Raw genomic sequence first — 15,077 nt, forward strand, 5'->3', positions numbered from 1 at the left:
GAAGGCTTTAACCAGAGACTTCAAAGGTTCCATGACAAGGTAGGCTGTGGCTATCTAGACATAGTGTTAAGAGAGGAGAGGCCCACTAAATGGATCAGGTGTGCACTACAGATCAGGGACAGCTATCAAAGTAACTGACTGTATGTGTGTGTGTTGGGGGGGGGGGGGGGTTGCACACAAGGTTTTTTTTCAGATTAGACAACTTTCCACGCACTCCAGATAGCTATAGCTGTAAGAAACCCAGAAGCATTAGTGTAAGATACAAAGAAATGCACTCCCCATACCCGGGGGAGAGCATCAAAATCCTTGTGGTTAACTGCCCAAGCATTCACAAGAAAGTTCCAGAGTTTCAAGTGCTCCTAAAGCAGTAAAGCTCATAATACTAGAAGCTGGTTAAAACCTGAAGTTAGCAGTAGAGAGATCTTTAGGGATAATTTATGCACATACCGAAAGGATGGGGAAATGGGCTGTGGAGACTGTGTATTTGTCACAGAAGACAAGAAATTCAAATGCACAAAGATAGAAACTGAAGCTGCATGTGAAACTATTTGGGAAAGACACAGTTTCAAGGGTGGACATAAAATCATAATGAGGTCCTTCTATTAATTACCAGTCCCACCTCCTGATGTAACTGAGAACCTTGGAGAAAATGTCAGTTTGCTTGTACATAAATTCCCTAATCATACTGCAATCACTGGAGGAAACTTTAATCATCTAACAATCAACTGGGATAACTAGAGCTTTGTTAGTTGTGGGTGTGACAAGCCTCCCTGTGAAACAGTTCTAAATGCCTTCTTTGAAAACTACCTAGAACAGATATTTCAGAACCCCACTCACTCATGATGGAAATACATTAGATATAATGGCAACAAACAGACCTGATTTCTTTGAGGAAGTCCACATTGAAATGGGTACTAGTGACGATGAGGCAGTTATAGCAACAATGAATACTGAAGCACAAAGGGCAACTAAAACAATTGGAAAGATTTATATATTCAGCAAACTAGACAGAAAAAGTAGTAGGGTCATATTTCAATGAAAAACTTAAAACTTTTAGCTTCGCACAGGAGCATGTAGAAGAACTATAGTTCCAGTTTAAAAGAATTGTTGACCATGCACTGGATAGATACTTGGCCTGTGGAACATTCATGATGGAAGAGATCCTCCACAGTATATAGACACAGCAAAGAAACTTCTATGCAAACAGGACTGCTGAACGATATTTTAAAAACAAATCATACGGTTCTAGATACAGAGATGCTGAATGAAATGAAATGGCAGTCAAGAGAGCAATGTGTGAAGCTTTCAATGACTATTGTAGCAAAATATTGTCAAAAGGTCTTTCACAAAAACCCAAAGACATTCTTGTCATACATAAAGGCTGTTAATGGCACCAAAGTTAATGTCCATTCACTCATGGTCAAAGCAGGAATTGAAATCAAGAATAGCAAAGCAAAGGTAGAAATGTTTAACTCTGTTTTCAAATGTTCGGAGTATTGCCCCAGTTCACTTCTTGTACCAATGAAAAGATGAGTGAAATAGATATTAGTGTCACTGGCATTGAGAAATAGCTGGAATCATTACTCTGAACAAAGCCCCAGGACTCTATGGAATCCATATCAGATTCCACATCCAATTTGCAGCCGAGTTAGCCTTTCTGTAAACTAAAATCTATTATAGATGCCTCAAACAAAAGACCAAGACCAGTAGCTGCAAGAAGGCACAAGTCACACTCCCTACAAGAATGGTAGCAGAAGTGATCCTAAAAACTAGCGTCCAATATCCTTGACACCCATTTCCTGCAGAATCTTAGAACATATTCTGAGCTCAAACATAGTGAGGCGTCTCCCCTGTGCCATCCACCACAGATTTCAAAATCGTAGATCATGTGAAACCCAGTTCACGCTTTCCTCATGACACTCCACAAGTCGTGGACCAAGGCAGTCAGGTAGATGCAGTATATCTCAATTTCCGAATAGCATTTGACTCAATACCACATCTATGCTTATTATCAAAAGCACAACTGTATGGGGTATCAAATGAAATTTGACCCTCAACTGAGGATTTCTTGGTAGGGAGGATACAGCACATTATCTTGGATGGATAGTCATAGACAGATATAGAAATAACTTCGGGTGTACCCAGGGAAGTGTGTTGGGTACCTTGCTGTTCATGTTGCATACTAATGATATTGTGGACAATATTAATGGTAATCTAAGACTTCTTACAGATGATGCAGTTACCTACAACAAAGTACAGTCTGAACAAAGATGCACAAATATTCAGTCAGACCTTGATAAGATTTCCAAGTGGGGTAAGAATGGCAACATGCTTTAAATATTTGGAAATGTAAAATTGTGCACTATACAAAATAAAAAAACATTGTATCCTATGAATATATCATCAGTGAGTCACAGCTGACATCTGTAAACTCATACAAATACCTGTGTGTAACACTTACAAGGGAACCTCCCCATCGCACCCCCCAATATATATAAATGACCTAGTAGACAAGTGTCGGAAGTTCCATGCGACTTTTCGCGGATGATGCTGTAGTATACAGAGAAGTTGCAGCATTAGAAAATTGTAGCAAAATGCAGGAAGATCTGCAGCGGATAGGCACTTGGTGCAGGGAGTGGCAACTGACCCTTAACATAGACAAATGTAATGTATTGCGAATACATAGAAAGAAGGATCCTTTATTGTATGATTATATGATAGCGGAACAAACACTGGTAGCTGTTACTTCTGTAAAATATCTGGGAGTATGCGTGCGGAACGATTTGAAGTGGAATGATCATATAAAATTAATTGTTGGTAAGGCGGGTACCAGGTTGAGATTCATTGGGAGAGTCCTTAAAAAATGTAGTCCATCAACAAAGGAGGTGGCTTACAAAACACTCGTTCGACCTATACTTGAGTATTGCTCATCAGTGTGGGATCCGTACCAGATCGGGTTGACGGAGGAGATAGAGAAGATCCAAAGAAGAGCGGCGCGTTTCGTCACAGGGTTATTTGGTAACCGTGATAGCGTTACGGAAATGTTTAAGAAACTCAAGTGGCAGACTCTGCAAGAGAGGCGCTCTGCATCGCGGTGTAGCTTGCTCGCCAGGTTTCGAGAGGGTGCGTTTCTGGATGAGGTATCGAATATATTGCTTCCCCCTACTTATACCTCCCGAGGAGATCACGAATGTAAAATTAGAGAGATTAGAGCGCGCACAGATGCTTTCAGACAGTCGTTCTTCCCGCGAACCATACGCGACTGGAACAGGAAAGGGAGGTAATGACAGTGGCACGTAAAGTGCCCTCCACCACACACCGCTGGGTGGCTTGCGGAGTATAAATGTAGATGTAGATGTAGTTATAAGTTGGCACAGTGGATAGGCCTTGAAAAACTGAACACAGATCAATCGAGATAACAGGAAGAAGTTGTGTGGAACTATGAAAAAAAATAGTAAAATATACAAACTGAGTAGTCCATGCGCAAGATAGGCAACAACAAGGGGTATGCGAGCTCAGGAGCGCCGTGGTCCCGTGGTTAGCGTGAGTAACTGCGGAACAAGAGGTCGTTGGTTCAAGTCTCGACTGAAAATTTTACCTTCTTTATTTTCACAAAGTTATGATCTATCCGTTTGTTCATTGACGTCTCTGTTCACTGCAATAAGTTTAGTGTCTGTGTTTTGCGACCGCACCGCAAAACCGTGTGATTAGTAGACGAAAGGACGTGCCTCTCCAATGGGAACAGAAAACATTTGATCGTAAGGTCATATACCAACCGATTCCTCCACAGGAAAACACGTCTGATATGTTCTATACGACACTGGTGACAGCATGTGCATCACATGACAGGAATATGTTGTCGACCCACATAACTTGTACACTTAGCGAATGGGTAAAAAGATTCTCCTACCTTGCCTGATTTAGGTTTTCTTGTGGATGTGATAATCACTCCCAAAAAAGTGATGGAAACATAAGAGTTTGTCACATAAACTGAAAATAAAAAATTAAACTTTTCACTTGAGCGATGACTTGAACCTAGGACCTCTCGTTCCGTAGCTGCTCTCGCTAACCACGGGACCACGGCGCTCCTTGACTCCCATTGTCCTTGATGTTACCTATCTTCGCATGGACTACTCAGTTTGTATATTTTACTAATTTTTTTCATAGTTCCACACAACTTCTTCCTGTTTTCTCGATTGATCTGTGTTCAGTTTTTCAAGGCCTATCCACTGTGCCAACTTATAACTAAATCTGAGGGGCGTGCGATAGGGAGGTTCCCTTGTTAGTAGGGACATGAAATGGAACAGTCACATAGGTTCAGTCATGAGTAAAGCAGGTAGCAGACTTTGGTTTACTGGTAGAATACTTGGGAAATGCAAACAGTCTACAAACGCAATTGCTTAAAAACAGCTCGTGTGACCCATCCTGGAATATTACTCAAGTGTGTGGGATCCATACCGAAAGAGGACTAGCAGGGGATATTAAACGTATGCAGAAAAGAGCAGCATGAAGGGTAACAGGTTTGTTTGACCCACAGGAGAGTGTCACAGCAATGACGAAAGAACTAAACTTGCAGACTCTTGAAGACAGACATGAATTATTCCTCAAAAGCCTACTAACAAAGTTTCAAGAACTGGCTTTAAATAATGGCTGTAGGTGTATACTACAACCCCCTATGTATTGACCCCAGAGGGATTGAAAGGATAAGATCAGATTAATTACAGCATACACAGAAGCATTTAAACAATCATCCTTCCCACACACCATAAGTGAATGGAATGGGAAAAAGTCCTAATAATTGGTACAGTGGGACATAGGGACATTCTCTCTGGCATGCACCTACAGTAGCTCATCACAAGGTATAGATGTAGATGCATATCTTTTATTAGGAAATTATTCACTAACAGTCATTTATTCACTAAAATGTGTTATGATTTACCCCCTTGAAGCACAACAATAACAGCACTTAAGACTGAATAAAAGTTGTGCCATATACTTTGATTAGTTGGTAATAAAATTCAAGTAGCTTCTGGGGACACACATTTCCTACATAGTGATGATGAACAAGTTAGAAATGCCATCAAGATCATCCAACACAGTGCTATAAGTGAGATGGATAAGGAGAGCCACAAATTGACTACAGCTTCACTGAAATATTCACTCTTGCACTCAACTGAAGTTATTTACAGAATTCAAGGAAACCTTATCAGTACATTAAGATGTGGATTCCAATGACAAATATACATAACTGCTAGAAATGACTTAAGTAAACCATCTGAGCCCAACAAATGACTAAGCCACCATCAGTGGTACACAGAAAGTGGCTAATAACCCAGATATGACTTTTTGCAGTGATAATATATTCATGACATGCATCAAAACAGTCTTTATTGTTATTCCTTTTAAAGAAAGTAATGTTTTACCCGGCACATTCATACTTTGCAGGAGAGCTTCTGTAAAGTTTGGAAGGTAGGAGCCGAGGTACTGGTAAAAGTAAAGCTGTGAGGACAGGGCATGAGTCGTGCTTGGGTAGCTCAGATGGTAGAGCACTTGCCCACGAAAGCCAAAGGTCCCGAGTTCGAGTCTCTGTCCGGCACACAATTTCAATCTGCCAGGAAATTTCAAATCAGCACACACTTCGCTGCAGAGTGAAAATCTCATTCCGGAAACATTCAAACTAATTTCAAATTATATGACAGTTTCAGCTGCCATAAGCTATTATCACATCACAAACACTTGTTATGGTTCAATTCCAGCACTGTGGAAATCACATTGTAAATGAGGGACTGTGTGTTTTCCAGAGTAGCTGGATTAAACCACGGCATATGTTTTATGATGTAAGGATGACTGATGACAGCAGAAACAGGACATTTCATTTTACATTAGGGTTATTTCACTGGACAATAATCTTTATCAAAAAGTTAACAGACTTGATGGAAGCTGTGGTTTCCATCCTCAGACCGATACCTGAATCACACAGAGCATTCACTGAGGCTGTAAAGAAATTCTCCAGACTGTTGATGCCATGTAGTACTTGAAACTTGCATTTTCTTTGTCTTACACCACTGTGCTTGCTGTTCAGTTTGCTACAGAGAGCTGGGTCTAAAAAAGATCCTTTTTGTGAGGCAACAGTAGAAGCTGGGACAAACTCACCGAGTTGCTGACAGCATCAGAAAGGAATAAAGGACTAAATGCACAAAAGAACTAGATCTAATCAGGAGCAGCCAAAAAGCATGAAGATTACTGAGATGCCTCAATAGTAATACTACCAGGTGTAATAAACACTATGACATCACTGCAGACCAGATAGCGCATGACTGGCAAGTCAAACACAAAGTAAAAGTACCTAAACCACACCACATGGGTCAGAAGGAAGTAGATTGTCTAGTTACCCTATTTCAAATGTCAGGACTCAACAAGCCTATCAAAAGCAGCATAGCCAGTGAAATGGCCAGCTTAAATGACATCCAAATGGAACAAATAAAGAACTATGGTCCATCCACAAGAGAATGGATTGTATAAGGTCTTCAACAGTTGCATGAACAGCCATCAAATACCAAAGATATGGCAAAAAAGCAGAGAGATAACCCTTCTTCAACCTAGAAAGGAAGCAAAGCACCCCAAAAATTTTAGGCTGGTTAGCCAGTTAATCCACTTGTACAAATTGCTAAAATCCACAATTCTAAACAGAATTCCACCTATAAGCAACCCTCTACTTATACACGAGCAAGCAGGGATAAGCCCCAAGGGCAACTGTAAAGGGCAGCTCTTTGCTCTTACTCATTTCAAAGAGGCAGGTTTGAAAATAGTCAGGTTACTGGTGTCACTTTCGTAGACTCGACAGCAATGTACAATGCTGTCAGTTACCAATAACTATATGTTCAATTACAGAATCTGCTCAACAACCTCGATCTTGCTGAAGTTATCAGCACTCTCTCGCACAATTTTAAGTTTTTTGTTGACTTCCAAGAACAGCAAAGTCTCTGAAGAGCACATTATGGAAGTGTTCTAACTTCTTTTCAACATATGCACCAACAATCAACTGCTGATTCCAAATATAAGAAGCTTCCTCTGTGCAGATGATTTAGCTCTTTCTGCACAGAGTAACAGCTTTGACACTGGGGAGAGAAAACTGGCAACTGCCCTCTGAAGTCTATCGGGATACCATACTGCTGATAGCAAACCCTATTAAGACAAGTCTGCATTCTATCTATGGAACAGAGAAGCTACATACAGCACTGTCACGCCCCAAAATGGCTGCAAGTAGTACTTGACAGAACACTTACATTCAAAAATTGTAGTCCATGCGAGGATAACAAAATGAAAATCTCCACACAAGACAATCTGATTTGAAAATTGACAGTGTGAAAGTGGGATCACATTCTCCTCAAGCAGTGAACCGGCAATTGCACTCTCTCTCCCCCACCCACTGTAGAATATCTCTCTCCTGTCTGGTACAACTCATCACATTATATAAGGCAAATAGATACAATACTCAATGAAACATATACACTGATTTTAGGTTAATATGAGTGTACTCCAACAAATAAACTTTATCATGTGGCTGAAAATGTGCCACACTCTAAATGCATAGAAGTGGCTGCTGATATGAAGGAGCTAAACTTTACAAAGGGCCATCCACACACTGCTCATGTTAATGATATAAAGCAGATGTTAGCAATGCATCTCCATATCAAGTTAGATGCAGCTGATGGGAGAACAGTATGTGATAGCCAAACAGCAGTTAACTGTATGTCTATACCACTAGCATATAAATTAATCATATTTTGTGGATGGCCTTTCCTTCACATTCTGCTTTTGCCACCTATTTACATTCCTGTGCATGTACAACACACACACCTTGCACCTTTTATATTGAAATGCTGTTAATGAATTCATCTGAAATATGAATCTCAGTTGTGGTGACAAAATGATATGAACTACTTCCATTGTAGGGATAGCCCTTTCTTCTTCTGCCATTTGATTGATACATACAACACTTTTTCATTGTCTCTGCTGAAATATTAATGATTTCATCTCAAAGGTGGACTCTATGTTGTTGTGATAGAATGATATGTAGTGCAGCCAGAGGTCTGTGCAAGGCTGACATGTGGTCGAGAGTTTACAAAACCAACAAATGAATACTAAACCTATGTTGTGGTGATAGACTGATCTGTACCACAACTGAAGATCTAGCTTAGGTTGGAAGTAACAGTTCAGTTGAGAATGTATGTGTACTGACAGACTGATCTAAAGCATAGCCAGAAGTCTTTGTTAACTTGGATGGCAATAGTTTCATTTGCCATTATTTTCTGTTTACTTGCATCTGGGCCATGCAGCAAATCATACATCAATAGCGTAAATGCAAAGATGCAGCAGAAGCAGAAAATGAAAACTATATTAAATTATTACGTATTTTGCGTGTATTTGTCCCAGCAAATGAAGAGTTTTTGGTTTGGCTACACTCTAGTGCCCAGAATATTAATGTTGTTCTGTAAAATACTTCTTCCACAGTCAAAATGAGAATATTATTACAAAACTGATTATATAAATCAGCTGTTCCACCATCATTACTTCCCATGACTGCTCATGACAGTCATTGCCAACATGCACTTTGAGGGGGTCACCAGAAGGGTCCGATACCACCCACCGGCTTTGACCTGTGACGTAAGTTGGTTGGTTGGTTGGTTGTTTGGGGAAGGAAACCAGACAGTGTGGTCATCGGTCTCATCGGATTAGGGAAGGATGGGGAAGGAAGTCGGCCATGACGTAAGTCTGTTGTGGTGTGTGATGTCACGATGGCGCGAAGTTCAGTTTGCGAGTGTCGTGTGTTTGTCGATGTCTTGTTGTGTTGTCGGTGGTGCTCTCTGGTGGTGTGTCTGTAAGTTGCGGGTAAGGTTTTGTTGTTGGTTTAGTGTGTGCTTGTGATGTGTTTGTAGGTGGCGTGTCATTGCGGTTCGGTGGAGCTCTCTGGTGGGGTTTGTGGGTTGTGTGGTGTGTGTCGTATTGGGTTCATTTGAGTTGTTGACGTTGTCAGCTGTTGTTGTGCTTGTAAGTGAAGATTGGTGGCGTATTGAGCAGTGAGTTGATGGTTTAATTTTTTTTTATGCTTGTCGTGTTTGAATTTCTGAGATCACTTTTTTTGTGTCGTCGTTAGGAATGGATATGATGCATAAATTGAACAGTCTTCGGCTGTGGGGAATGATGGGTGACACAGCTATGTATCTCATTAAGTTTTTGCAGCTCTTTGAACTGTTGGCTGAGCTAGTGAAGTGCTCTGTGTGCGGAGAATATATGAAGTTGACGAAAGTTTCGGCGTCTCGGACCAGGGACGACTATATGTGGAGGTGCCAGCATGACAACATTTGGCGCTCCATTCGGCGGTGTACCTGGTTCGAAAAGTCTAGGTTGGGCATGCGTGAAATTGTTTTGTTAAGTTATCATTTTTGTTATCAGTCCTCACACAGTTTTTGTGCACATGAGGTGGGTGGGAGTGAGCGAACGGCCTTGATTGGTATTCTTTTTGTCGGGAGGTCAGTTCAGAATATATTAAATACAGGGGTATTTTGGGTGGGCCTGGAGTAAAGGTTGAGACTGATGAGTCACAGTTTGGTAGGAGGAAGTATGGGAGGGGTAAGCCTGTGATTGGTTTATGGGTGTGGGGGCTGTGGTATCAGGGTCTGGTTGTTCTGAGTGTGTGTTTAGGGTTGAGGAAGATTGTACGAAGGGGGAGTTAGTGGGGTTGATTCAAGATTATGTAGAACAGGGTAGTATGGTAGTGTCTGATGGGTTTGCATCTTATAGTGGGTTGGGTCGGGAGGGTTACAATTATCTAGTTGTTAATCATAATGTAGAGTTCAAGAATTATGATAGTGGGGCCTTACAAATACTATAGAGAGGTTTTGGGGGGCTGTTAAATCTGTAATAGGGAGGGGGAAGAGGAGCTCTTCCAAGCTTCAGGCTCATTTAGATGAGTACTGTTAGCGGAAGAGCGTCCCTGAGGGGTACTGTATTTTTAGGGTTTTCTTAAGGGTTGTTAGTAAGATGTACAGGCCCAGGGTTGTGGGTTAGTGAGCTTTTGGGAGGTGGGGGGGGGGGGGGGGGGGAGAAGGGGTTGGCTGTGGCTTGGTGGGGGGTTGGTGAGGTGTGGGGAGGAAGGTGGGTGGGGAATGGTTGTGGATTTTTGTTTTTGTTGTGGAGGATTCATTTTGTTGTAGTTTTTTTTAGTTGTCGGCTGTGAATGGTTTTTTGTTTTGTTTTGTTTTGGTGTGTGTGTGTGTGTGTGTGTGTGTGTGTGTGTGTGTGTGTGTGTGTGTGTGTGTGTGTGTGTGTGTGTGTTTAGATGACTTGTGGATCATGCATCAGGGGGTTGTGTTGCTGGTATTAATGAGTTGGTTTTGTGTGTTGTTGTTGGCCCTGTGAGGTTAAGGGAAGTGTTCGATTCCAGATTTGGTGTTTTCTTGTGGTTTTTGAGGTAGTGATGATTGTGGAAGTGGTTGTAGGTTTTGTGGTTTCTTAATTGGTATCAATACTTTCCGTTGATCTATATAGGTCAAGGGAAGTGTTCAATTCCATTGGATATTGTTTGTAGTTGATTTTGCGAATGTTATGGTCGGTTTATTTTACCGGTTTTGTCGTTTGGTTTAGTAGCGTGTGTTTATAATGAATTTGTCCCCACCCAAAAACCCCCAATTTTCCCGTTAGATTGATTATAATATACGAGGAATATGTGTTTGATGGTTTATCGATCTATTTTCGTGTTTGTTGTCATGTTTACGTAATGACATCATACTCGCGATATGGGAGTTGTTGTGAATGGTCGTTTCTGCCATATTGGTGGAATTGGACGTTTCCGTTAACCCCTTTGTGGTTGGTATTTAGATGATGTCGCCTAAAGTTTTATCACTGAGCTTAAGTGAAGCAGAACAGCATCCACCCATTGCATAGTCATACTCCTTCTCTACAACTAAGATCTAGAGAGAATATTCAGCAGTCATCTAAGAATGTACTGTGCCTACCAAGACTGGAACAGTGGACAGAGAACACCTGAACTCCCCAGATGGATGGCAGCCGCTAACCCTTGGACGCAGTGAAAGCTTGTTGGTATGGAGGTAACTATACAGATTACAACCCAGAGTGGGAAGATTCAAACACTATATAAATTAATGGGGCTTTAATGTTGATGACACTTACTACAAATGCAAGAAAGATCAAATCATAATCCACATTCTTCAGTGCCTTCCATGTCCAATATCCTACACAGAGAGTGGTATTCATAAAACCCGAGTTCATTGAAGATAGCATAATTTAGAACATGTGTGACAGGAAAATACAAGTTCATCATAAGTGCCATATATTCTAGCTCTAAGTTACCTTTCTCCTGATTTAGTTGCCAGTCTGTGTATTTGTATATTACTGCCCTGAAAATAGTTTAAGATATGCTAAACAAGTTCTTAGATTAGATAAATCAATTCAGTTTTCGTTCCATAGGCCGAAAAGTGCGATGATTCTCACGGGTGCGGAACATGTCAGAAAGTATAACATAAAACATTTGAATATAATACTTACTACCCTGATCTTTGTCAGAAGATTATAAAAATAGGTGACTACATTACAGTAAACTGAAACTGCTAATATTAACAGAATTAACACACTGTCAGAATGAAACATTGTTATGCACTTTTAATAACTTTATCATACACAAAATACCTAATCTTGACTGTTGTGACCAAGTACTGTCAAAACTGAAATTTAACAGACATTTTTTCCTGAAGGTGCTCTGACAGTCCTTGTTAAGATATTCATCTATGGAGTAGAAGAAGTTGCCAATAAAAAAAAATCTTTCAAACTCTGTCTAAACCATGTTTTATCTGAAACCAAGTTATTAATGGTTGCTGGCAATTTATTGAAAATGTGTGTTCCTGAATATTGTACCCGTTTTAAGACCAATGTTCTATGGTGGTGTCATGGAGAAAGAGGTCAACAGAATAAAAACAAAATGGTATATTGCCAAATCTAGATATTAGGATGAAAACTGAATATACTGTATAATAAATTGTTAACACATTGTGTAAACTGTATTGCAAGCTGCAAAATCACCATAAGTGTTATATATGTTCTTGTTAAATTGTTCATGTCTAAAAATTCAGAAATGCCTATTTAAATATGTTGATTATTATAACCTTATTTTTTAAAAGTAATTTGACATGTCTCCAGTACAAAAAATCTTTGGTCTGTAACTGTATGTTATGAGATGAATAAACTACATCCTACACATGCTAGACTCTTGTCTATACTAACTTTCACTACTGACAAATTTGGGCACTGTTAGATTCTATACTTTACTTTTCACTGGGCATGGAACACGCCATCAGCATGTTTAAGGAGGACCACAGAAAATGTGGACAGAATGACATGTCTAAATAGCCAGTGACTCCCATTACCTCTCCACTCACAGTTTAAACGAGTAATTCTCATGAGCACACAAATTCTATATTTTAACAACAGCATGTTTAATTCAAATTGAATGGCAGACTATTTAGTTATGGCAACTATCTGAAGTCTTCCAGGTTCGAATCCTGCCTCGGTCATGGATGTGTGTCATGTCCTTAGGTTAGATAGGTTTATGTAGTTGTCAGTTCTAGGGGACTGATGACCTCAGCTGTTAAGTCCCATAGTGCTCAGAGCCATTTGAACCATTTTTTTAAGTCTTCCATCATTATGATATGGTACAATTACCAAAATGAATCTTTCAGTCTGAAGCAGAGAGTACTCTGTTGTAAACAAGAAAGATACTGATGACTGACGGAATTAAGGTTGTGAATGCAGACTGTGGTAAGCTGTGCCTAGATAGCTCAGACTATAACACTTCCCTCATGAGATAAGGTTCCAAATTACATTCCCAGCATATTACACACATACAGTGTCAAGAAATTTCATACAAATACCACCTATATGAGAAGTACCAATTACACTAAGAAGTGGGGAACCGTTTCTAAATGTGTTCACTTGGGTCAGTGGAGGGAGGGAGGGAGGGAGGAGGAGGAGGAGGAGGAGGAGGAGGATTGGAGAAAGGAAAGACATACAAATTTGATATTTTGAAAAATAACTGGGCATTGCAAATATCTTCATCCACTTTTCTGTCAATATTCTGTTTGTCAATATGAAAAGCATGCCTATTCCACAGTTTTAACTACCTATCAACAGGCAAAATGTACAAAGGATAGACAAGATATCGTATATCTACAACGGGCAGTTGCACAAAAACACTTTCCTACTCGCTTTAATGTGAGAACTCTGACATTACTTTTAAATATAATTGTGAAATATAAAGGGTCAGATGCAGTGGTTATCACATTAGAAGGTTATCAGACGGAATCATAAATTCGTTTATTTGCACTTGTAGCAAACATCACACAGAGAAAGCTGAGTGAAGGCATGCCTGAATTACACTTGAAAAAAGGAAAAGAAAAAATACATAACAACACCACTATGGGATTATAAACATTTTACAACGGGATTTTTTTATTAAAGAAGGCATGACAGTAGTCAAAGGAGAACAAAGGGCATATTGTCGTTAGTACTGCAGTTCTAATTACAACATCGTTAGGTACACAAAGTAGTTAGTTATGTCAAAACTCCTTCAAATACGAGCAGGCCAATACATGCATTTACGCAAGCCAACTGGCATTCACAGCGGAATTTTTTTACATGCACCCAAATAAAATTATCACTTTCCAACAGAGATCTTCACAAGTTAATCTGTTGTTTTATAGTACACCATTCCAAATGTTAGGTGGCGAAGTGAAAAGTTATGTTCTTATTAAACAATAAAATACCTTCTTTCAGGCGGCTCGTGAGAGGTCTGCTCCTCATAATGCTGCTCCTCATTACTTTAGAAACAAAAAATTATTCTGGTTTTAATATACAGCACTCTATGCAGCAACGTAGATGATCTTTGTAAAGCCTACATAAAAACTGGCAAAAATCAAAAATTGCAAGTGAAATAACTTAGCTTCAAAAGTTCCTCTGTTGGTCCTTCTGAAACCTTGACTGACATAGAAATATACCTTCAATAAGCTAACTCAACAAAAACTATGATAGAAAATCTGAACAGCATGCCAGTGATTTATCTACAGTTGTCGAAATTCATCATACTCATCCTCGCAAACTTACATTATTGTAGCTGCAGAACAGCAGGTATCCGTGTCGTTCATAGCCACACAAATAATTTGTCACTTCATACCAATGTAAAAAGGATGGTATTTCCAGGCGTACGTAGGAGAGAACTGTGTTTGTTTATGGAATTCAGGGATACATGAATGACAGGTGAAATCGAAATGATTGTGCTTCAAATGTCTTATTTTCTTCGTGGAATGAAGAAAAAACATCCATATATTCGCAAACGTTTTTTCTCAACACGATATCACGCACACTACAAGTGGTGCAAAAATTCGTACGTACACAAACAAGTTAAGATTCACTAACACTATGACCTTCCGTACAGCTAAAACAGCTCTCTGACAACGGGATTTTTCGGTCTATTATTCAAGTGTCTTATGAAAATAATCTTTGCTTATATTGCATCCTAAAGAATTTCACCGCTAGAGATATTCCTTGTTGGCACAGGTTTTTCAAATCTTTCGACTCTAAGTCGCTTCACATTGGACGTCAACGGAACGGAACGAAAGATACATCATCGTCACTCTTCAAGAAAGAATTTGATCTTAGATATAGAATTTACATCAGTTAAAAAAACAAAAACACAGAATTTGTAAACGAGCCCTCACCGCTTCAACAATATTGCCAAACCGCCAATATATTGCCCGGCTGAGAGCGCATATTGACGTATCGTCCTAACTAGGAAAAATAGTATTGACGGCCTCAGAAATACTGTCAGTATTGTCAATACATATTGAGCGTGTGAGATCGTGAATGATGGTTTGGCAATATTCTCAATTCAGCTGTTGACAGACTTTCATGAACCAGCCACACTGCCATGGAGGTGTAAGGGACTTGCATACGCTCAATATTTATTGAGACTACTAGTTTCTCAAACCTTCAGTACATTGAAGAAA

The 15,077-nt window shown here is 39.8% G+C and overlaps 1 protein-coding gene across 3 annotated transcripts in view; it reads right to left on the bottom strand.

Annotated features, from left to right (window-relative positions):
* The window catches only part of LOC126184803 (protein Aster-B-like), a 243,951-nt gene extending 229,405 nt beyond the window's left edge, over nt 1-14,546 (bottom strand). For 2 of the 3 annotated variants that reach the window (XM_049927390.1, XM_049927389.1), the window contains exons 1-2: nt 14,176-14,546; nt 13,839-13,892 (exon numbers count right to left, since the gene is read on the bottom strand). In XM_049927390.1, the coding sequence (XP_049783347.1) occupies nt 13,839-13,892; nt 14,176-14,216 (95 nt within the window). In that variant the 5' untranslated portion in view covers nt 14,217-14,546. The remainder of the gene's footprint in view (nt 1-13,838; nt 13,893-14,175) is intronic. The other variant, XM_049927391.1, reaches the window with a different exon arrangement.
* Nucleotides 14,547-15,077: the final 531 nt, after the last annotated feature.

This window comes from Schistocerca cancellata, chromosome 4, assembly GCF_023864275.1.
Source record: "Schistocerca cancellata isolate TAMUIC-IGC-003103 chromosome 4, iqSchCanc2.1, whole genome shotgun sequence".
Taxonomy (NCBI): Eukaryota; Metazoa; Arthropoda; class Insecta; order Orthoptera; family Acrididae; genus Schistocerca; species Schistocerca cancellata.